Source organism: Folsomia candida, unplaced genomic scaffold (assembly GCF_002217175.1).
Source record: "Folsomia candida strain VU population unplaced genomic scaffold, ASM221717v1 Fcan01_Sc019, whole genome shotgun sequence".
NCBI classification, from domain to species: Eukaryota; Metazoa; Arthropoda; class Collembola; order Entomobryomorpha; family Isotomidae; genus Folsomia; species Folsomia candida.
Window position 1 is genome coordinate 2396269 of NW_019091211.1, and position 25013 is coordinate 2421281.

A 25013-nucleotide genomic window follows, 5' to 3' on the forward strand; every position below is an offset into this window, starting at 1 on the left:
TGAACCTTTATAAAAACGGAATATAAAAAAGTAGCGAAAACAAATTGCATATTAATGTAATCCGTCGTTATGATACTGTTAATGTTTAAGGTAACGGCAGATAATCACAAGATCAACGGTCCAAAATGGTGCTATGACCTCGTCTCGTAAGATCTTTCATTCGATACCCCACATAACATATTTTGCGTTAAAAACACCTCGTGACCTTTTGTATGACCCTGAAGGGTCAGATACTTTATGGGGTGGTCAGACTACTTATTAGTAGAGAAAGCCAGGGCCGCGGTGGTTGTTCATCTAAGGCTAATTGTTAACTCCTCAGACTCAAGGGTCAAGGTCACAAGGTTAAAAAAACTTGTATGTAGTCTGACTATTTGAATGCAAAAGATTCCATTGTCCTCGCATGCGAAACACATGCAACGGACGGACAGAGCATCCGCATAAAGTGATTCCACCACTTAAAAAGCAATAAATTAAGCTCAATTACAGGGTTGCGTATTTCTCTTTTTGCACCATAAAGATCAAGTAAACCAATCTTCAGTAAAAACAACTCGGCATGATGGTTTGTAACTAAAAATTCATGAGAGCTTTTTGCGCGTAATTATTACAAGACTGAACAGACTTCCAGTTCTGGTGGAACCCGGGTATGCTGGGTTAGACCAAACTGCACAAGGTTTTCAAGCATTGAAAATTGTATAATGATAACTGGAGGGGACATACCCAGATAACATGACGTTTTTTATTTAAAATACAATTGCAATAAGTTGAAAACAGTAATTGCAATTTTTGATGAGCATAATTAGGAGCTCTTTGTGACAAAGCTGGGAAATATATATATACGGTAGTGGAAACGGCACCACGATAATGTTTTTTGCAAAAATTACTTTGAATGGAGTCTTGTACCAAAACTATGTGCGCCCCTTCCATTCGTTTTTAAATCGAAAAAAGTTGTCCGGCAATCTCAGATAACGAGATAGAAAAAGTGCCACAAGAACGGATATTTTTCATAGCTCATCGTAATGAGATAACATAGCGAAAATTGTGCAATTAGGTGGAAATTTGAATGTGCTAGATAGACATGTGCATCTCATAGACGCACCATACAAATAAATACTTATGTACATTAGATGTCATTGGAACCTATAGATACATATGTATATATATATACATAAGTATGAAAGTACATACATACATGTGCCGCACATGTATGTATGTACTTTCATACTTAAGTACATGTTTGTACGTTAGAAGCCATGGGAACATAAGTGCATAGTGTGCACTGTACACTACGCATTGCACGGCGGACACAGGGTATGGTTTTGTATTACGCTTAATTGTCATTAGAGTCACTTGTCATAATTTTAGTATGTACTTATATACAAACCAATAGATTATTAATCCATTAAAATTTCTGAATAAAGCTAAATTTTGCATATGTGCATGAAACTGTGCCAAATTTTTAGTACATTCTAGGAAACATAATGGATGTACATATGTACATATACGACTCAAAGGATGTCTCCATGAAAGAATTCACACCCATATGAAATTCACACGAGAGATAATCGACCTAACTAATCCCTAATCCGGCACCCTGTCCAACCATTTCCAATGGTACATATGCAATATTGCATATACATTGTATTACATAGAAAGCTCTTCTATTTATATTGCACCATAACCCCCAACCAAACCAGCAACTTTTACAGGAAAGGGGAATGAAGAGCGCAAAACTTGATAACTTGGATCGAACCCAGTACTACACTTGGTTTGTTTTGAGTTGGTATTGTAGTTTTACACATTGTGTAAACTGGATACCGTGGAAGCAAAAGTTATTGCTTTGTTTGTGAAAAAGGTGTGTAAAATTTTGTTAAAGAACATAAAATTATTTAAATTGTGTACTCAATTTAATTTCGAACTGTGTTTAATTTACAAGTTGGTTTAAAGAGGAGTGATAAGTAACAGCACATATGTTTCTGGTTTTATGTAGCAAGATTTTTAAAACTTTGCGAATTCTTATTTTTGTACGACATGAACAAAGAAATTTTGTGACAGAAAATAAACCAATACGTTATTAGCGCATTTCTTTGTAAAATTGGAAAATCTACATATTTTGTAAAATACTTTGCTGTGTACAAAATGTTGCAAAATTAAAGGACACATTTGAGACGTGAATTGTACAAAAGTTTGTGATCCAATTTTCTCTGGAAGTTTTGTTAAATTTACAGTGGAAGTATTCACAATTGTCTTTGTATCCTTAGTATCGTAAAATAGTTTACGAAGAAAAAAGAAGGGATCAACCTTCGCAAAAATCGTAGCCTTAGTAACGCGATTTTAAATGAAAAATTTTACTCAAAACTTACAAAATCTCGTAACCTTCATAACTTATTTTACGATATTAAAATAATACTAAGGATACGAAGGAATCATGAATACTACAAAACCCTGCATAAATTGGGTCATAATTTAATTGAGAAGTTTGTACAAATATTTATAATTGCATACTTATTTTGGCATCTTAATTGTTAATTTTTGTAAATAAATAAAAAATAATAATTGCATAAATCTTGCCCATGTGTTATAAATTCTTTAAAATATTTGCAGTAATGCTGACAAGGCTGGGATGAGAAGTTATACTTCGGATGCCACACATTGTGAGTAAAGGTATATGATATACTGTATATCTATGTAGACCGATTGGTGACCACGCGTAAAGCATGTCATTAATTAAAGCGTCTTGGTTGAAAGGGCATATGCACTATTTTCCTCATATTGCATGATTACATAAATTTTGTGAGTTACGACAAGTGCAAATTGATGACATGAATTGTGCACGGTCTCCATATGGTGATTTCGCATGCATGAAGATCAAACGCTTTATCTAACTAACGGTAATTTGGTTTAGAAAAACTTTAACCACACTGGTGATTTGGTAGCGATGAGCAGATTTAAACGTGAAATTCAATTTGAAATTTCGAAACATTTCGATGGATTTGTGTCGTTTAGCGTATCAAATAATACCAGCGTAAAAAAATAATTGACCACAGACATTTTGGAGTAAAAGCATTTACTTAGATATTTTTATGCATATGACCCAGTGGGACCATTAGTTAATGGCAAATTAATTACTTCGTGCACACTAATTAGACAATTAATTCATGCACAAAATCAAGAACGCCTGAACCGATACTTGTTTTTAGTTTCATGTAAATATTTACATGTGTGATCAGGTAGCATAATTTGGTGTAACTCACCTCCTAAGTTTCACTCAAAATTTTTTATTTATTTGATATTCGTTTTGTTTTTGTTGCATACAAAAATCACAAAATTAATATATTATCATCGTTCTTTTGTGTATGTAAATCATTAATAATTGTTATAAATTTTACAACCTGCATTACTCTAATTTTCAGATTTAGATGAAATTTAACCACTGAAGAAACTTCAACAGCTCGAAAGTTACCAAGATGGGTGACCATCCCACCAATGGAAATGTAAGATTTATAAATTATAAATAATAAATATGTATTCGAAATTTGCATATTGGACTAAATTATTTCACATGCAAAGTCTCCACATGGTAATTGGACCCTTGTAAACACGACGTAAAATCGCTTATATAAGTGCGTCTTCTAAGTATTTTTACGTCTTCTTACGAGTTTTACGATATGTTTCATGAGTTGTTTTATTCGAAACGACCCCAGCATAAATATTTTCTTTCGTCGTAAACATGAAAACATATTTCCAACCAGTGAAGAACGAAAGCATGGCAATTGAAATTTGACAATGAGCAATAAAAACCGAGATAATATGTATTTACACATTGGTTTTGTCTTCCTGGCAACATACATACACAGGAGCCTAGAAACCACGGGGACAATAAATTGCACGATTGAAAAGAGTTTTGCAACCTGGAAAAGTTTGCAAAATCCTGGGACACAGTGCACCCGATTCCCCCACACTCCTGCAGCCCCTATATGTACATATTTACATACATACATACATACATATTTATTTAAATACGTGCCACAAACTTGGCCTTTTGTATTTTCTTGAGTGTGACACGGGGTAGGATATGTCGATATCATTTTACAGATTATTATCCATATTTAGTAACATGGATTGTTAGCTCAGTTAGTCATGGACACAATATTGTAGGATTTGAAGGAGCTGGTGATAAAACACAAGTACGGTTATGTATGTGCATGTGTATTTAGGAGAAGGTTAAGAAATCGGGTCTGTTAAAGCGTTGGTGACGTGGCAAAATATATGTAACAGCTCATTCTTAAACTTCGGAGCTGAAGGGACACGCCTTGTTTGGAGTCTAATTAGTTCTACGGAAAGTGGTTAAAAATTGGACGGGTTTTAAGGACAATTCTGGATTAAGGGGTTATTGTAAGGATACTTTTCCGGAAGGGTGAGTAAGGTGTAGCTTCATTGTAAAAGCTGGTATTAATTCTGTGCCGTAGTTAAGTAGTTAATTGCTAAAATTATTACTGCGCTGTAAATCAAAACTCAGGTAACAAGGTCATTACCAGGCGGTAATAATATGACTTTACCGTCATGGTAATATTTTGTTACCGACTGGTAATAAATTTATTACCGAGTGGTAATAAATTTGTTACCCCGCTGGTAATAAGAACCAGGGGGTAAAAAATATTACCAGAGTGGTACTAAATTTATTATCATGGCGGTAGAGTTATCCTGTTTGCATCATTTATTTGGCAACTTTGAAGGACTTTTGTAATGAGTCGTAAAATTATTTGAGACAAAATTTATTCTGGTTTTTTGACGTTTTTTACTGCATATTTTATGTACTTTCCATTTCGTTACCGTTTGTAAATTTAATGAGGCAAGTGGACACAGTATGCTTTGCAAAGTTACAAATATTGTTGAGCATTTTTCGTTTGAACAAAAGAAGAGTCAGCCAAAATGTCTCATATTGCATTCTTTCTGCCTCTGGCGTCTCACTCAATGTAGGTCTTGAGCAAATTGATCCGTTGTTGGATAACGGGTAGAGAAGGTCTTATTAAATCCTTAACAGAAATGATGGATCGGCTAGTACATACATAACGTGACTGGACAGAGTTGTGCGCTCAATTTTAGAGAAGCATTGTGTGCTTGTGAAAGTCAGAAGTCCATTCCGCATCTGTCAAACGCACTGCATATGCAGCGAATAACACCTGGTCCCTTTTCTCAGCGAGTAGAATTTTTTTAATGGATTTATTCTGCATGCCAAATGATCGTTTAATGAGCATTATTAGCACAGGAAACTAGAGTGTAGTCGGATCGATGTTTTTTTTTTAAATTCGATCCGATCCGACTTGGTCGGATCCTTAAAAAATTCGATCCAATCCGACCTGGTCGGGTCCTAAAATAATCCGACCCAATCCGAGTCTGTCGGATTCGGATTGGATTAATCCGATTAAATTCGATTTCCTACTGCTTTCTACATATACATAGTGTAGTTGGATTGATGTTTTTTTTATATCCAATCCGACATCCGATCCGATCAGGTCATAAAAAATCCAATCAGATCCGATCCGATCCAACTTTATTGGGTCAGAAAAAACTCCAATCCAATCCAACCCTACCCTGTCGGATTCGAATAGGATTAATCCAGTTAAGCCTGATATCCCACTACTCTCTAAAGGAATATTAGACGCAACTGGTCTTGAGCTTCTAAAATTTGGGAGAATTTTCCTCAGAAAGAGAGAATTCAGTATCACTGGTCCAATTAAAAACTTGCGAACACGTCATTTCTTTGGTTTTAAAAAACGTTGTTCTGATAGATATATTTTAACTGCATGACTGTGAGAGTAGTGATGACCAGCCGAAAGGTAATACATACGTCACTTCTCCTGCCCAGTCTAGTCAATGATATACGAATATATACATAGGTACATGCAGTGATAAGGAAATTAGCATGATTTCTTGAGATTATGGTGATTATATTTTTTTAAAACATGTATACCTATGTTTTATCGTCATGAAATATGGTGATGGTAGTTCATCTAAATTTGTGGTAACCACCATCTAAATCGGTGGCTGAAAAGGCTAAAATTGGAAAAAATTCATCCGGTGGCGAATTCAGCATACCTGCATTTTCTTACAAGTGTTCTCCCAACGAATTCCGCAAATGTTCTCCGAAAAGGGTTTCACTTTCGAATTTTTTCGGTATTTTTTGAGTTCTCTGGAAATTTTCTAATATTTCGGAGAAATTTCGAAAGTTTCCGGAGATTTTTCGGATACTTCTGAGAACTTTTTAATTTAATTTGCAACTAGTCTACCTGCAAGGCCTGCAACTTGCAGATTAGATTAGTTGCAGACTGCAACGCTGGAAAACGTTCGAAGATTTCCCTTATGTTCCACCAACTAATTTCCCATTTTCAATATACGTGCTCTAAATAAAAGTAAGTGAAATTTTGTACAGGTTCAGCAAAAAAGAGGACTATAAAGCAACCAAAAGCCTAAATTTGTCCAACCGTTGTGCAAAATTTATCGAAAGTTGCGCATCAATTAATCAACGGTTGGATATATTGTACCCTTTCGATGTGTCATTCTCTTTTGCTCAACATAGTGGAAATTTTACGAGTCGGCAATTAGCCTTAAATGCGCTACCGCCGCTGGCCTGGGTGTCTCTATTAATGAGTAGTCTGGTCACCCCACATAGTACATACAATAGTGGAAATTTTAGTTTTTGTTAATTAGTGTATAAACATTACTCTTACTCAAACTAATGTTAATATGGATTTAGTACTGTCTACTTAATCCAGAATTACTGAGGGTTAGGCGAGATTATAAAACCTGTCGCTATTTGCCCATATACGCTAAACAATGGCGCTAATTCCAAATATTCGAAACTTTTCTCGAAGCTTGGTTCAAGCTGCGCCGTGACCCAAAAGCTCAATTTCGAAATTTTGTAAACGGGTCCAAAATTTAACCCCAAAGAGCTCCATGCTGTAAAAACAGTTTGCCAAGCAATAATGACGTACAAAAAAATACTAAACCAACTCCAGGATGAAAACATTATCATTTCTAATGGCCCAATGTCTAAAATAAAGGATTCAGTTGAAAAGAGGAACCAGGCAAGAAATTTGACGGCGCCACATCCGTCGAACACATGCTCCCCGGACGGTAAGAAACCCGACGCACGTGAGAAAAATTGATGTGGACAAGGCAAGGATTTTTTTATCAATCCAAAATCAACTGGCCACGAAGTGTCAGGTCCCTGGGCGTGCACTGAACTGAATTATTCACCAAGATATGCACAACTTCAGCGAGGATCAGAAGATATGAGGTTGACGCGAAACTTTTTCTCTGACAACGCTCGGATTACTACCCAGTTCGCAGCCATTCCTTTTTTAATATTCGGAATTTAAATTATTTTGCATAAAGATAAACTAGTTACGTCCGGTTATGCGCCTCCAGTGCTTTAGTTTAGATTTGAAACTTCAGATCGACACTTTTTTCAAATGGACATAAAATTTTTTTTATGCATTTTGCAAACTTTTAGATGAACAGTGGTTCAAAGAAAATCTGCTGCCGGCTTTAAAAGCCTGAATTTTTGGTAATGATAACTTCATTCCTCATGAGAAAAGGATGAGGAATACGATGAAATCATTCAAAATATCCAGCAACGAATATTTCGCCCAAAAATAGTAGTTTTCGTCAGGTTCTATAATCTCGCCTGACCCTCAGTACGGGCACATTGAATTTGTAACAAGTTAACATGATTTTTAAGCGTGTATGTTTAATATGCACGTTATGGGCACGGGAAATCATTTTGAAGTTGGAGCTGTTGACCAGGAAAAGTGTGCGTAAATTGATGGCATGCTTTTAACGAAGAACAATTTTACCCGTTGGTTCCTCTTTGTTTACTCAACCTTAAGTAAATTTTACTCATTTTTATTTAGAGTAAGCTACATTCAAATTTAAATTTCTCTTCATTTAACATTTTACGAGAGTATGATTTGCTTAACCATGAAACGCAAAAATTGCCTACGCATACATAAAACAAAGTAATACAGCAGTGGTACCTCGAATTTCGACCGTCTTTACAACTGACCTCAAAACTTGTTTAAGGTGTTCCTGAGACCTTTGACTAAACAACCAATTCTCCGTTTCCGGGAATTCATTGCTCTTCCTATATTTTCGAGGATAATCTTCTTTAACTACTCCTTAGGAATTTTCCAAAACACCAAAAAAATCCGCAGCTCGTCTCAGATAAAGCCGTTGCTTTAGTAGTCCAAATCCATTAAACTCCACAAGACTTCAGGACTTTGCACAGGTTGCAGAGAATCACGAAAAATTCTGAAATTCCTAGATTTTGTTTTAACTCGCCTGCGTACTGGGTCATTTACCTTGAGATTTTCGACATAAAGTAATTTACGATGTGAACTTTGGTTATTTTCGAAACCATTTTTAAGTTAATTCTTGACCACCTATCTCACATGAAGCTGACATAAATACTTTAACAACGTTTCCAACTTGAGCTTGGGTCGAGGGATTTTCTCGGTTTGTCAGGGCGTCGATTTTTCAAATCAAATTCTTTGGGGGCTGAAACCCTACAGGGGATGACAGTCCCGCTAATATGTATTTTCATCTAATTAAAGCGGAATTAAGTCAACGATATGTTGGGGAACGAACCACACTGCATCCGGATAATGTGAAATTTAGATAAATTTATTTAGATAAATTTAGATAAATTTTAGATAAATTTAGAAAAAGTTTAGATAAATTTAGCAAATTTAGATTTGCTCGATAATTTTCATACGTGACAATCTTCCTTCGGAAAAATGTGTAATGAGATGGCGGGCTTCGGATTGAAATTGTTTGGGCATTTTTTTACCGATTTTTATCAACCAAACGTCTTATGCACACCAATAAAATTACAGAAGTATAAAAAACTGCCCATGCGTTTGGTCAGTCTTTCTCACTGTGGAAATACGATCTGTGTTTCGTGCTGACTAAATTTGTGTGCTTGCTCAGTCCACATTATAATTACTCCCTTTCAACTAGCTTTTCAAATCTAAATACTTTCAATTAGCTTACGACCCGTAGCTCGGTGGTTAACCGAAATAATGGTAACGCATTTAACCAACGTCTTTCCACTTTGTCGGACATATATTTTAAACTTCTTCCGATCGGCCTAGAAATCAAGATATCTTGGATTTCTTTGGCATTTCTTTGAAGCCATGATTCGCCACAACCTTCATGTGCAGCTACTCCAATTCTTCTGCATAAGCTGCATAGGTTTCCCGTACTATTTTTTAGAAATAAGCAGATTTAGATACTTCAAATTTTCAAAGGTTTGTATGATAGAATGATAGAATGGTGAATTTGTATGGTAGAATGTATTTTAGTCAGCATAAAGACACAGAATATAGATTCTACCAGAAGAATCGATCTTATGTATTCGAGTGACGCTTATGGAAGAACGGGGGAGAGCCAACCAAATAACTCGGTGTACATTTGGCCCACCTGGGGGATGGCACCTCCGCATCATCATCATCACCACATCTCCTGGCATCAAAAAATGATGATGGAAGCACGTAGGTGGCGGTGGCACCCCGATTTCTGCACCAGAACACACCATTCTGAGCTGCGTCTGTACAAATTTGATGCTCTACGAGGGTGTGCACAAATGGGGGTGCCACCGCCACCTATGTGCTTTCATCATCATTTTTTGATGCCAGGAGATGTGGTGATGATGATGATGCGGAGGTGCCATCCCCCAGGTGGGCCAAATGTACACCGAGTTATTTGGTTGGCTCTCCCCGTTCTTCCATAAGCGTCACTCGAATACATAAGATCGATTCTTCTGGTAGAATCTATATTCTGTGGCATAAAGAGTAAACTTTACTCAACCAAAGAGTGAATTTTAGTCATTCATTGATCAATTTTTAGTTTCGAGTTGAGTAAAAATCCCACCCCTTTGTAAGTAAATTTCACCTCGAAGTTGTGCAAAACGATTACTCAACAATGTTGAGTAAAATTTGTCCAACGGTTGTGTCATTCTCTTTTTTACCCAACCCTGGAAAAAATTTTGCACAACCTTGTGGAATTTTTCTACAACTTTCTTTAGAGTGTGTCAATAAAAATTATCATCATTTGCGACGAGAACTACGGCAAAGTTGATCCGTCAAATACTTCGAGAAACAGATTTCTTCACTCATGCAACCCTGTGAGTGTCAATTATCAACGGAAGCTGTTCATGAAAACTAAACCCCCTGTAGAACTACTAGTCATGCCACGGTTAAGATTGGGAAAGGCGTCCTTACAACCTTCCAAATATCCCTATTTGCGAGAAATCGATAAGATTTCAGCCTTGTGCGAAAGAAACCTTCACTCGAAAGCGAAAACCCAGGAAAAATTCAAACGCTAATTGCGAAAAATCAGCGAGAACACTTCGCAAGCCGGCGGAAAATCGCAAAATTGGATGGTTGTTGCGAAAAGTTGGATTATTGGCGACGAATGGAGAAAAATTAATCCTCCGTAGCAAAAACTGGTTGGTATGATTTCCACCGACACTACCCCAGAGGATTTATCAACAACTTCCTACCATGTCAAATTACACAGGTCATGGATCGCGGTCAAACTTAAGAGTGGATGGGGTATAGCGATGTTGTCCACCTAGGAAGTTGAAAGAAACTTGTTTGTCTAAATGTTTTGGATATTGGTGATCATGCAAAAATGTTGATTCAAATCAGGTTCCTTTCTTTATTTGACAGGATTTTCCTCAAAAACTGTGATTCGTAGTTGAAACTTATGATTAAGCATATCTCGGAATATCCATAAGTAATTTAGTGATATTTATTCGGTGACACTCACGCCAAGGCTATGCAGGCCAGCTAATTTTTTTCTCCAATAGTCGATATCTAATAAACCTTAAACCCTACATATTCGCGTGCCATATTTGCACTATTATGATCGCCTCGGTTTTGACAATTGTTCAATTGGCCTTTTTGTGGTATAAGGGTGTTCATATTAGTTAAAGATTTGCTAATAAATATATGCAGCTAAAACTTGAAGACTCCTGCCAGGGTTATAATGATTTCCGGAATCAATAATCTCGATGGTAGTGGAATCTTTATGTAGACTAGGCAATTTTCAGTATAGAGATAATTTCATCAATGAAATTATCACATCTCTGCGTTCCCAAAATCTAACTTGGTTCAAATCCATAAAAACAATGGTCGTAGTACGGGTTTCGGATGATTCGATGACTAATGGCCGTATTCTGAATATAAAATTTCCAGCCTGAGTGTGAGTGGCCACTCCCACTCACCATGTTAAAGAATACAAAAAGTGAGTGGCCACTCCCACTCAGGCTGGAAATTTTGCATTCAGAATACGGCCGTAAATTGGTTGTGAATAGACGATATGCCCTAATTATGATTTTAGACTCCAAAAGAACTCTGTTCCCCCTTCTAAGACAATTTATTGGGGTTTCCAAAAACCTGAATTAAGAATTTTGTTCTTCCTACGCCATTTTCAGATGTATGTGTTCTTTTCCTCCTTTGTGTTTGTAAGACCAAATTCTTGTTGATCCTTAGAACTTCTAAGATATGAATATTCTTATCTTTTTGTGTCTTTCTAAGACCTCTGTTCTGCTTGGCTTTCTAAAAACAGAGTGTTCTGTCCTGCTTGGCTTTCTAAGAACTGAGTGTTCTGTTCTGCTTGGCTTACTAAGAACTGAGTGTTCTCTTATGATTGTTTCTTTCTAAGACCTGAGTGTTCTGTTCTGCTGGTCTCATTCTAAGACCCGATTGTTCTGTTCTGGTCGGCTTTCTCAGAACTAAGTATTCTGTTATGCTTGTGTCCTTCAAAGAACTGAGTGTTCTGTTCTGCTTGCATTTTTCTAACACCCGAGTATTCTGTTCTGCTTGGGTCTTTCTAAAACCCGAGTATTCTGTTCTGCTTGGGTCTTTCTAAGACCTGAGTGTTCTGTTCTGTTTGTGTCTTTCTAAGACCTGAGTGTTCTGCTATGCTAGTGTCTTTCTAAGACCTGAGTGTTCTGCTATGCTAGTGTCTTTCTAAGACCCGAGTTTTATGTTCTGCTTGTGTCTTTCTAAGGTGTTCCGGTCACTTTGCTTAAATTAAACCTTACTTTTTTCTATTTTTTTTTAAAATCTTTCTTTAATTTTTTTAAAAAAGAAAAATAAGTAAGAATAAAATTTGGCGGCGCTTCGCGGCGCCAAGTGTTCTCCCAACCTAGTTGGACGATGGGTAAGAAAATGCAGGTATGGAATTCAGCTAAAATTTATGGGAAATTTCAGCTAATTCGGTGGTGCATTAAATTTGAGCAATGTTTATGCAAAGTTTTGGGTGCAATGCAACCCTTCTTCATAAATATTACAATTCTACAAAGTTGGCGTGAATATCACATTTTTCTAAAATTATGCTCTCCCTCAAGAATCCTTCTCCTAAATGTTACTTTACTTTTTCTACCTCCAGGGTACAGACATGAGCAGCCGAGGCCGTGGAAGGGGTGATCGTGGTGGACGAGGTCATAACAACGGTGGTCCACCCAACCGCGAGAGGTCTGATACCGACCGTAGCACGGGAAGTGGTGGTGGAGAACGGGGTGGCTTTCGGGCTGGAAGGGGACGCCCGCGAGTCGACAGACGTCAAATGGAACTGGAAAAGTTCGACCTGGTCCCCACCCGGTAAAAAATTATGAAAATTTAGAAATGACTTTTTTATCTCCTAAAATTTAACCTTAAATGATTCGCGCAGTCGTTAGTAACTTTGTAAAATCCCTAAAATCCATGAACTTAGAAATATTTCCAAAGCTTACAAATTTTTGTAAACTTGTTCTGATCATTGACTTCTTATTACTTTGTAAACATACTTAAATTATTTTTATAATTATTTTTACAAAACTTACGGATTTCACAAGTTACCAAAAATTTTATAAATTGCCTCCCTGTAGCTCAAAATTTTGAAAATTCCTGCAGAATTTCAAAAACTTTGATGGTCTTTTAGGGGAGCCGTCCAAGACAAGAAAGGCAGCACTGGAGCACCCATGCAATTTTTGAGCAATTACTTCACCCTGGACAAAAGGACGGACTGGGGGATTTTCCACTACAGGGTGGACTTCGCCCCGGCCGATATTGAAACCAGGGAAAAGAAGCAACTATTCAGAAACCATAAGGATAAATTTGGCGGAAATTATATTTTTGATGGGAGCTCGCTCTACGTTTCGAACAGGATTTCACCAGATGTAAGTGATATTCCAATCGCTATAGGTCATCTCACAATGGGTACGCAAACCATGTTCAACCCAGATTAGTTTTTGACCATGTTAATTTGAAACAACTTTTAGTGCGGCATTAGCGAACAATTTGGCAAGTTTTAGGCACCGTAATTTGCCCAAAACGCGAAAGTTTCCGCTGGAAAACCAAGCGTTCTAATTTTTACGGAGTTTCACTTTTTTATATTTTGAAATTTATATTTTTTTTATTTTATTTCAGCCCCTCGTGGTCTGTTCCGTGAGAGACAGTGACAAATCCAAGGTGGAGATGACCATCCACCTGGTCGCCACCTTGACCCCGACGGATGTCATGTATCTCCAGGTTTTCAACATCTTGATGCGAAAATGCCTCGAGTTCATGGAGCTGGAAGAACTTGGACGCCATTTTTACGATCGCCACAAGGCCATCGTCATCAACGCGCATCGTCTCGAACTCTGGCCTGGATACAAGACCTCCATTCGGAACCATGAGTATGACATCTTACTCGGCGTCGAACTGACGCACAAGGTCATCCGGAGAGACACCTGCTTGCACGTGATGGATAGCTTAATAGCAGCAAGGGGAGATTTTAGGGTACGTTTTGGTGCTAAATTTTTAGTGAAAAATTTCAAAGTGCGAATTTTCATGATTTTAGTGCAAAGTTAAAATATCGCTGTAGTTGTTTAAGTTCAAGACTGAGTTTGTAACTTTAGGACAAACTAATTACGAAAATGTATTTTAAATTTTTGAAGAAATGTTTTTAAGATAGATATATACAATGAAATAGCTACAATGAAATAGCGTCAGCTACAATCCAGAAATGAATGGGAGGTCCGAACGTGAAATAAGAACTTTAAAAGACTGTGCTCGAACTATTCTGCTGGCAGCTAAATTACCCGAATCTTTATGGGCTGAAGCCGTTGCCACCACCGTCTACGTCCACAACCGAATACTGGACAAGCAAAGTCCAAATATAACCGCATTTGAAGCAATATTTGGCAAGAAACCTTCACTCCGTCATTTGAGAGTCTTTGGTAGCGTAGCATTTGCACATATACCAGCCCAGAAAAGGACGGTCTGGGGAGCAAAGGGAGAGCGACTTATCCTGTGTGGGTACGCATCAGAGAGCAAGAAATATCGTCTTTACGACCCTGAGTCCGGACAAGTGGTTGAGGCAAGAAATGTATCTTTCCACGAAGAAGCTTTTGAACCGACAGTAATGATACATGGCGAAGAAGAAAGAGATGAACCTGATGAATCCAAATCTGAAAAAGATGATGCAAAAGATGATGCACAAGATGATGCAAAAGATGATGCAGAATGGACGGACGAGGAGAAATACGATCCCGAGGACCCACAGCCTGATCAAGTTGACCCAGAGCCAGTACAACCTGACAACGAGAAAATGGGTGACGAATTAGAAGTCCAAGTTAAAACTGAAAAAAGAGACTACACGGCTCGCATTCCATCGCAAGGGACGACACGTGTTGTCTTGCCTGAAACAAGTAAAAAATCAGGAACCACTCGCAATTTAAGAGACAGAGCTAAAATTAAGAAACCAGATAGATATCAAGCTCATGCCATTTATGCAGACAAAGAACCTTCAACTTATAAAGAAGCCGTTGAGTCTAAAGAGAAGGAAGAATGGATAAAGGCAATGCAAGATGAGATTGAAAGTCATAAGAAAAATGGGACTTGGAAATACGTGAAGAGGCCAGCCAATGCAAGATTGCTTGACAGTAAATGGGTATACAAGCTTAAACGTAAAATGGATGGAACAATTGATCGATTTAAAGCCCGGCTTGTCATACGAGGGCATAGACAGAAAGAAGGCGTCGACTATTTTGAGACATTCTCCGCCGTATCTCGGTACGAGTCCATAAGACTTCTACTAAGTATAGCTGCAGCAAAGAAAATGCATATCGCACAGCTGGATGTCCAGACAGCCTATCTCTACGGGATTCTAAAGGAGACCATATACATGTCACAACCTGAGGGTTTCCACAATGGAGATGACTCCATCGTGTGCCTCCTGATCAAGGCTTTATATGGATTGAAACAGGCTGGAAGAACCTGGAATGAAACATTCACCGAATTTCTCGAGAAATTCGACTTGCACCCATGTTACTGCGATCCCTGTATATTTGTTGGAGATGTTGATGCAATAATCACTTATCTCAGCTTATGGGTGGATGATTCACTGGTCATTGGAAAAGATAAAAATGCCGTGCAGAAGATCATCAATGCAATCAAATCCTACTTTGAAATAACGATAATGGAGCCCACAGCCTATGTTGGGATGCAAATAATCAGAGATGGAAATGATGGTTTACTTTTGTCACAACCTTTTTACATCCGTAACCTGCTTGAAAAGTACAATATGCTGGAGTGCAACCCGACGAATGTGCCGATGCAACCTCATGCAAGAGAACTCGTCCCAGCCGCAACAATAAACGAGACCCTTCCGTATCGACAGCTCGTTGGATCATTAATTTACCTAGCCAAGTGCACACGCCCTGACATCTCATATGCAGTGTCCCGCCTGTCTCAGTTTATGCACGCATACGACGAAACTCACTGGAAAGCTGCAAAGCAAGTCCTCCGCTATTTAAAAGGCACCGAGGAACTCGGAATCAAATACAAACCGTGTGAGGATATGATTCTCAGGGGATATACAGATGCAGATTATGCTTCCGACAAGATGGATAGAAAATCTACAACAGGTTTTGTCTTCATGCTAAATGACAGCGTTATTTCATGGTCAAGCCAAAAGCAACCCATTGTCTCAATGTCATCAATGGAAAGTGAATATATATCTCTCGCTTCTGGAGCGCGTGAAGCCGTTTGGTTACGACGATTTCTAGAAGAATTAGGATTCCCACAAGAGTCCCCAACAATAATTCATGTTGACAACCAGAGTGCAATAAAATTGGTCAAAAATCCAGAGATGCACTCAAGATCCAAGCACATCGATGTCCGGTACCACTACACAAGAGAGCTAGTTAGTACAGGACAGTTGGCAATTGAATATGTACATACCAGTGAACAAATTGCAGATGGATTAACTAAGCCACTACTGAAGACCCAGCATTTCAAGATGAGACACGATCTCAGTATGGAAAGAAATGAGACAAAGGAGAGCAAGGACAACCCAACTAAAGTAAAGAGAGGTCCCCTCCAAGCCAACTTCTCACTGATGAGCCTTCTCACCATCCTTCTTATGTTTATTACGCAAGTTTGTGGGGTGACACATCAGAATGCGATCCCTTTACTATGGAAAAAGAGTCCAATCCCAGTTACAACGGGATATAACCAAGTCCACTTGCTCGTCAAATTCATGAACCCGTGCGAAATTTTAACACAGGATCTATTCCATAAGGATTTAAGTGCCTATGCAACCGAGAAATGTAACAAAATATACGACGAAATGTTCCTGGATGAGCTAGAAAAAATGTGCCCTAAAAGAAAATTCTCCGATCATATTAATTCGCGACATACCAGAGAGATTGGACGAAGGGTGAAGAGAGTCCTCCCATTACTTGCAGTTGGAGTAATAATTGGTGTGACTGTCCTTGTAGCCGGCTTATCAGTTGGTGGAGCAATCAATTCGTTTGTTCAAACTGGAAGAATCTCTGCTTTGCAAGGAACAGTAGCGGAACAAAGAGAGATGCTGGATGAATTGGAACGTCGCGTGGAAATATCGGAAAGAGAGATTGAGAAGCTTAAGGTTAGCCTAAATGCTACACTAGAACAGCTTCAGCTACATCAGCTTGATCACGACGAACTCAAGGGAAAATCCATTGACACCAATTTCGCAATTGCCTACCGTACCAGTCGCCTCATGATAGGTAGAGAAATAATTAGAGAAGCAACAAGACAGTGGCGGCGAGGAAAAGTTTACGCACCACTAATGGATTTCTTTAATTTCACGTTACCCTGTGGTGATGCTTGCCCAGTCAGCTTCGCACAATCTCAAAAGTGCGAAATATCAGATGACAGAACCAAGCTGTATGTGGACTTCACAGCAACTGAAATTAACAAAGATTTGCAACTCATCGAGGCAGACTCCTTCGATCTCAAAGTTGAAAGGAAGAATGAAACCTGCGTTCTAAAGTACAAGGGACCCCATAATGCCATCCTTTCTACGAAAGATGACTGCGTATACTCCATCAATGTTAAGGAGCCTACAACCCCCGACCTAATTGTTTCGCCCACTCGAGGATGCACGCCAACAGCGAAAACAAAGAACTCCAATCACTTTGACATAGACCACTGTTATGACAAGAACCTTGCTGAACCATGGGATTTTGTACAAATCAAACTACACCATGGACAATATCATATCTACTGCCCTGGGTCCAATATTACCATTGAGAGGAAGCTGCAACAATGCCCTGCTAGCGTGTTCATCCTTCCAATGAATGCTAATTTTAAAATAAATGATATTGAATTTTCAGGAACTGAATCCAGCCTTGTTCACCAAGAAGTAGTCGACCCACTATTCACGATGAAAGCCAACTGGCACTTGCAGCCTAGTTTCAACTGGACCAGTCTGATGATCAATGGTTCCACTGACGAAGGAGGGTCAATCCACTACCACACAAGCAATGAACCAGCCTGGTCAACAATGGAATGGATCTTAACCCTTTGCATACTAATAATAGTTGCTCAAGCCACTCTTTGTGTTTTCCTTTTTCTGAAAAGCCGGCCAAATGTAATTTCGGTTAGGGCAAATCCAGTGGAAACTGCCGATATTGAACTTTAAAAATTGAGGGAGGATGTTAAAATATGCATGTTAACAAAGTTTTCCATATTTATCAATTTTTAAGTTTGTCGACTTTTATGAGGGCTGAGCATTTTCCAACCTTTTGCCCAGGACAAGGGATTAAAAGGGTCCTTTTGTTTTTATGCCTCATTAGAAGGGACACTTCGTTTGAGCATAACTCTGCGTAGTTTGTATGGTCACTTCTGACCACATATTATTACATATGTATGAATGTCTCCTATGTACTGTCAAAACCTTAAAACCAAGTTGTTTAATAAAAATCACTATCAGTCTAAAAATATCTTCCAGCGAGATCATTTTTACTTTCAATTTTGAGTTTTGTCTCATAATCGTTCAAAGTTGGTCAAATATCACAGTAAATAATTTTGAAACATTATACTGGATTAGAATTTGCCCGATGCCTTGATTTTGGACCCCAATTTTCCAATATGTTGAACTTTGCTAAATAATTGCATTTTCGCTATAATTAAGATAGATATATACAATGAAATAGTGTTTTTTCGGCTTCCAACGATTTTCAAGTTATATAGCTTAAAATTTGCGTAAAAATTAGTAGATCAATAATCGAATATCACAGTAAATAATTTTGAAAAATTATACTGGATTAGAATTTGGCCGCTGCCTTGATTTTGGACCTCAATTTTCCAATATGTTGAACTTTGCAAAATAATTGCATTTTCCATATTAGTATGCCACGATCGAATTATGGAATTTTGGTTAGCATTTTAAGTCCCACTAAAATTGAGCAAGATAAATATGTACTGTGTGGGTGGAGCTTAGCGTGAAAAAGCAGTGTCGCGCCTCAGTTCTTCCTGTTATGTGAGGGCCAACACTGCTTTTTCACGTGCTAAGCTTCACCCGCACAGTACATATCTTGCTCAATTTTGGTATAATCCACAGGTCTAATAACAGAGCGGAATCGCTAGATAGAATCCGTTACTTTTTCCGAATTTTTAATCCAATTGGGAATGTTGTTAATAAATACGCAACTCTTCGACGTTTGCAATATATTGCCTTAAATGTGGGTACCATTTGCGACACATTTTGCAACAAAATTTGAACGAAATCAAAATTAGAATATGAGTAAGGAGTTTATGTTCAATATTACAACGGATGTCTGATATGACCTTTTGCCAATTCGGAATTTTGGAATTAATGCAAGGTTTTGTTAACTACTCGGAATTTTGTTAATGCTGCGGCGACTTGTTTTATCCACAAATAAATTCAACTAGAAAATATATAAAATTTTAGAAAATATGTAATTTGCTAGCAATATTCCAGCAATCCTACATTTCAAATCATTTGTATAAAAATTCCTAACTATGCAAATTGCTAAACTCCAATTTACTTGAAATTAAAATTAAGTGCCACAAACTGTCAAATTAACTTAATGCAACTATGCATTCTGTAAAATATTTGTAAAATATAATTCACGCAGTCTGTGGTGACTTTATAAAGTCCGTAAACTCCCAAACTTTTATAAAAATGTTTCCGAAGAAAACTACTTTGCAATTTCTTGTAAACTTAATAAGATCAAGGGTGTCTCTTTATAATGTAAAGTTTATAAACTTACTTTATACAATTTATGGATTTTAAAAAGTTACTCATGACTGACTGAGTGAATTGACACAAATTTTTATTAAATGCAGCTGTACCGAAGAATTCAAACAATACTAAAATTTCTGAAATTATTTTAAACACGTCCCAAAATTTAATACACATTTTCATTTTTTTCTAAATTCCTTAGGAAAATGTAAAACGCGAGCTGATCGGCTGTATCGTAATGACGCACTATAATCGGAAGACCTACCGTGTCGACGACATCGATTGGGATATGACGCCCAAATCCACCTTCGACTATGCCGATAAAGGAAAAACATCTTATTTTGACTACTTCAAGCAAAAGTATGGCATGACCTGCACCGTTCTTGGACAACCGATGCTTATCTCACGACCAAAAAAGAAAGATTTTCATCGCGGTCAAACCGGTCCGATTTCACTCGTGCCCGAATTCTGTCAAATGACCGGACTCACGGACGCCATGAGGAGCAACTTCCAGCTAATGAAATGCCTCACGGGATATTTGCACGTATCTCCACAAACCAGGGTGGAACAAGTGAAGGGATTCATGACCCGATTAAGGGCAGCGCCAGGGGTGAGCTAATGACATTAAGAGATTGAACCCATTTCCAGAATTTTATCGCACCTTAAAAACCGAAAATTTTGAAATTTGACAAATTTCAGTAATAAGTAAATGTCAATAATTCCACTAAATCTCATCAGACAGTGTTAAAATCTGGCGAAATTTTTACCCTTGAAAATTCGTATGTAAATCATTTGAATAAACCATACATATTTTCAACATATAACTTTACATAGTTTTTAAGGGAATAGTTATACTTAAACAATGAGGCAATTCACGCAGTCCCTGGTAACATTGTAAAATCCGTAAATTCTGTAAACTTACAAACTTTTACATAATTTTACTATTTTCGAATGAAAATTGGCTAACAATTTTTTATAACTTTGTTCATATTAAGGATGCCTTTTTATTTTGTAAAAGTCTGAAATATTATTTTACAAAACTTGCGGAGTTTACAAGTTACCAATTACTGCGTGAATCTCCCCAAGTTCTTTCACAATGCTGTAATAGAATCATTAGTATATTTTAAAATCTATAATGTGACTCAAAAACAATTTGATTAAGTTTCTGAAATTTTAAATATTTTTTCCCATGGCGTGAATTTAAATATTTTTATGTGAATAATTAGGTCGAAAAAGAGTTGCAAAACTGGGGCCTCAAATTCAACGAGAAGCTGGTTCCCGTGAAGGGGAGGACCCTGGAGAAGCAAAAAATCCTTTTCGGTCCAACCACCATGGATTTAGCGAAGGCTAAATTTGACCTTCCGAACAACAGCTCGGATTGGGACCAAAGTTTCAGAAGTAAGTAAAATTTTTGCAATAATTTAAAATTTGCAATAGTCATCAACATGTAAATAAAACGAATTGTTTTATGTATATTGATTAATTAATTTCATAATTTTATGCACACAGACAAGGAAATGTTCTCCACCGTTGCGCTGGACAATTGGGTCATCATTGTACCGCAGAGGGACGCCAGTTCCGTGGAAATCTTGGTATCTAACTTGCAAAGAGTTGGAAACCCACTAAAATTTCGACTGAGCAGGCCATTAGAAGTGTAAGCATTATTTCCCAAAATTTCTCATATTTATTACTGAGAGAAAAAAAACGACACAAAATTCGAATACTAAAAACAACTTTGCAAACACACTTTTGTATGCGAAGAAAGAAACAAAAAATCATTCGAATTATTCTTACAAAAAAATTGTAAAAAATGTAAAAATTTAAATGTAAAAAAAGTGTATGCGATTATTTTCTATTCTTTATCCAGATTGAGGATCAACGATATCCGAGTGCCGTCATACATGGCCGCGATTGACCAGGCCATGTCCAACTATGGACGCAGGATTCAGATGATATTCGTCATCCTGGCCAAGCAAGAAGTCGACGTCTACTCTGCAGTCAAGAAAAAATGCACAATCGACTATGGAGGTGAATTACAATAATTTTTTGCAAAATTTCACAAACTTTTTTCCTGAAAACTTTTTTATATTTGCTCCAAATTTAAATACTTAGCAAACTTTCTTTTACATATTTCGCAAATTATTTTCTACAATATTTGTTACACGAAATATGTAAGACATTGTCGTGAATACGCTCATTAGGAAATTCAAAACTATGAAAAAAATATCACGTAGTTCTTGGTAACATTGTTATCTTACAAGCTTTTACAATATAAAAATACCCCCTTGATCTGAGTCTTGATTACAAAAATGTGTAGGCTAATATTTCTTCGTTTATGGATTTTACAAAGTTGCTAAGGCTTGCGTGAATTGTTTCTTATTTTAAAATTGTACCGACGGAATTTTCTATTTTCAGTCCTGTCCCAGTGTCTCGTCATCAAAAACATTACCCATCAAACACGAGCGTTAAGCATTGCGACCAAAGTCGTTGTCCAACTTAACGCGAAACTTGGTGGAGAACCGTGGGTCGTCCAAGTTCCCCTTGCGGTAAATACCTCTCATTAACTTCCCTTAAATATAATGCATTTTGAAAACCTCACAAATTAATTCTTAAAATTATTTCCAGAAATTGATGATTGTCGGATTCGACGTTTACCACTGCGCGAGAGGAAGAGGCGCCAGTATCGGTGCCTTGGTGGCCACGACGAACGCCAATCAAACCAAGTACTACAGCACCACGAGCTCCCATAATACTCGGGAGGAACTCAGCAGCAATCTTTGTGCAGATTTTACAAGTAAGTTATTCCAGAAAGTATGAGGAATCTCACGTAACCATTCATAAGCCCGTAACCATTTACGAAAATTACGAATTTACGATTTTTGTTTACGAACATGCAAAAACTTAATAAGATAAAAGGCATGTTTTGGTTCGTAAGCTGATCCTCGAAAACTTACGTGGTTACGAGTTTGAAAATTGTTTCTAAAATTACGTATATCAAGTGTGACAATGTTCTACCACAGAAAAATATTTTGGTAAAAAAAATTGTCACTGTATGATAAAAATACAAATTTTTGCCATTACAAATAAAAAATTGGTCGACTTCGGAGGAGAAATTGTTAACTGGACTGTAAGAAATTGCGGAAATTATTGTTACAGTTTTTGACAAATTTGTTTGTCAGCATGACTAAAAATTATTGTTGTTACCTTATCACTGTGCCTTATCATCACTGAAAATGGTTACCTTTTCATTTTGAACAGAATGTTTATACGCCTACGCCCAAGTGAATAACGAATTGCCCAGTAGGATCATTATTTATCGCGATGGGGTCGGAGAGGGACAGCTCAACTACATCTTTAGCACGGAAATGAGACAAATCCAGGTGAATTATTCAATCATAGCTGAATTTTTGCACGTGTAAAGATTTTATAACAATCTTTTCCTTTGGTTTGTTCACTTCAGGATTCCATTAAAACTATTTACGCCGATGGGGGCCGCCCAATGCCCAAATTCAGCTTTGTCATTGTCACGAAGCGCATCAATACCAGGATTTTCGCCCTAAATCAGCCCGGAAATCGGATCGAGAATCCGAACCCGGGTAGCATCGTGGATGACGTGATTACTTTGCCGGAAAGGTAATCAAATTTATTTAGCTATTATTTAAACATTTTTTGAATAAAATTTGTCTTTGACTTGTCAAAAATTTGGCAAAATTTTAAATATATGTACTTATTTAGTAAAATGTAAATAATTAAATCGTATAACATAGTAGCAAGATATTAAATTTGAAATAATTCAGTACACTTTTTACAGCACTATATATTGATCAATTAATTTAAAAATCCTGTCAAAATTGCGAAATTTACTAGCAAAAATGACTACATATTTATGTGCAAAAACTTATAGATTCGTATTTATTATTCTTTACAGATTCGATTTTTACCTTATCTCCCAATATTCGCGGCAAGGAACCGTATCGCCCACGTCGTACAACATCCTGCACGACGAACAGGGTCTCAACGCGGACAAATTACAGCAGCTGACATACAAATTATGTCACGTGTACTTCAACTGGTCAGGCACCATCAGCGTCCCAGCCCCTTGTCAGTACGCTCACAAGCTCGCCTACCTCACCGGAATGGCGTTGCAGGGGGCAAAAAGTGGGGAACAGTTATCTCATGTCCTTCACTTCCTGTAAATCGGATTTTGAGATCTTTCGAGATTTTTATATTTTTTAAAAACCAAGGGGCTCAGAAATACAAAAAAATATTGTACAAAATTATACAAAAATATATACATTAGATACATGGGGCAGCCATGGACATATAACTTATAACTTAAAATTATGACGTATAACTTGACTTATAATTATAAGTATACGTCGCCTTATGGCGTTTCTATGACTTATAACTTATAAAATAAGTCATACGTCATAATTTGAAGTTATAAGTTATATGTCCATGGCTGCCCCATGTATTTATTTTCTTGACAGAAAATTACAAAAAAAAATTATTTCTTATATAATTTTATGCTAGATTTTGTCAACAAAAACGTAAATTTATATTGTATAAAATAATATATTTATTAAAATTAACAAAAAATATATTTCTTGTGTGCGAACCATCCAATTAAATAAATAAACACAAATGTAACTTGCACTGCCAGGCATGTTTGCAAAAAAATATTAAAGCTTTACATGAAACCTTTAAACAATAAGAAAATTTTAATTGACCTTAATTACTTGTGAAGGATATTTTTAGACTTTTGAGGTTTTGATATTTCTTATTTTAAAATGATTCGTCATAATTTAAAATGGAGATGTAAAATATTATAATTCATTTAATTATTTTTAAATATTTTAAACTTAGAATTGCAATTGATTTCAGAATCCTTGCTCTACAAAAATTTTTCAATGATTATTATTTAATGTGTTTACAAAATTTTAAGCTATGCGGATATACATGAGTCAAAAATAATTCACCCTGCAGTCAGCAGTGCAATCCTGTTTTACATACATACATAAAGGGTTAAATAAATTGTGTTATTGTATATGTATGTATGTATGTGTGATAACAAAAAGTTATGTAAACTAGTAATAATTAAGCGATATGCACTCAATGTATATATTACTGTATATATACGCAATTTATAAAAACATATGCGTGACTTGTATTCTGAAATAGTATATTGGTGATTAATTGGATATAAATCAATTTATTATTCTGTAAAAAAATCGGCGCATGATTTCATATAATATTCACATAATTATCGTGGCTGGATAGCATCTATAAATTAAAATCGTGCATAATTCTCTTTAAACTTATGCATGTATCCTCAATGGGAAAATATTCGAAAAATTATCATAATCCGAAAAAAATTTATATTGACTGTTTCCAAATCAAAATATGAAATTAGAAACCATTATTATAACGTACGTATTTCGTCTTTT

At 36.8% G+C, this 25013-nt stretch overlaps 2 protein-coding genes across 4 annotated transcripts; both read left to right on the forward strand.

The window, feature by feature from the left end:
- The first annotated feature begins 1725 nt into the window (after positions 1-1725).
- Positions 1726-24071, forward strand: LOC110857485 (piwi-like protein Siwi). 3 transcript variants are annotated; one of them, XM_022106074.2, is made up of 15 exons: positions 1726-1852; positions 2602-2661; positions 3411-3491; positions 12457-12668; positions 12988-13225; positions 13476-13829; positions 19769-20176; positions 20793-20964; positions 21076-21220; positions 21434-21594; positions 21982-22112; positions 22192-22360; positions 22825-22946; positions 23027-23199; positions 23495-24071. In XM_022106074.2, exons 3-15 carry the CDS (start codon positions 3465-3467, stop codon positions 23760-23762), a joined length of 2580 nt encoding a protein of 859 aa, XP_021961766.1. In that variant the 5' UTR covers positions 1726-1852; positions 2602-2661; positions 3411-3464; the 3' UTR covers positions 23763-24071. The 3 variants fall into 3 exon arrangements, with proteins under 3 accessions (XP_021961766.1, XP_035713880.1, XP_035713881.1); XM_035857987.1 differs by having other exon boundaries at positions 2602-2651; XM_035857988.1 differs by lacking the exons at positions 1726-1852; positions 2602-2661; positions 3411-3491 and adding an exon at positions 4269-4414.
- LOC118438167 lies at positions 13853-18041 on the forward strand. The gene is made up of 2 exons (XM_035857986.1): positions 13853-15003; positions 15937-18041. Exons 1-2 carry the CDS (start codon positions 14056-14058, stop codon positions 17998-18000), a joined length of 3012 nt encoding a protein of 1003 aa, XP_035713879.1. The 5' UTR covers positions 13853-14055; the 3' UTR covers positions 18001-18041.
- Positions 24072-25013: the final 942 nt, after the last annotated feature.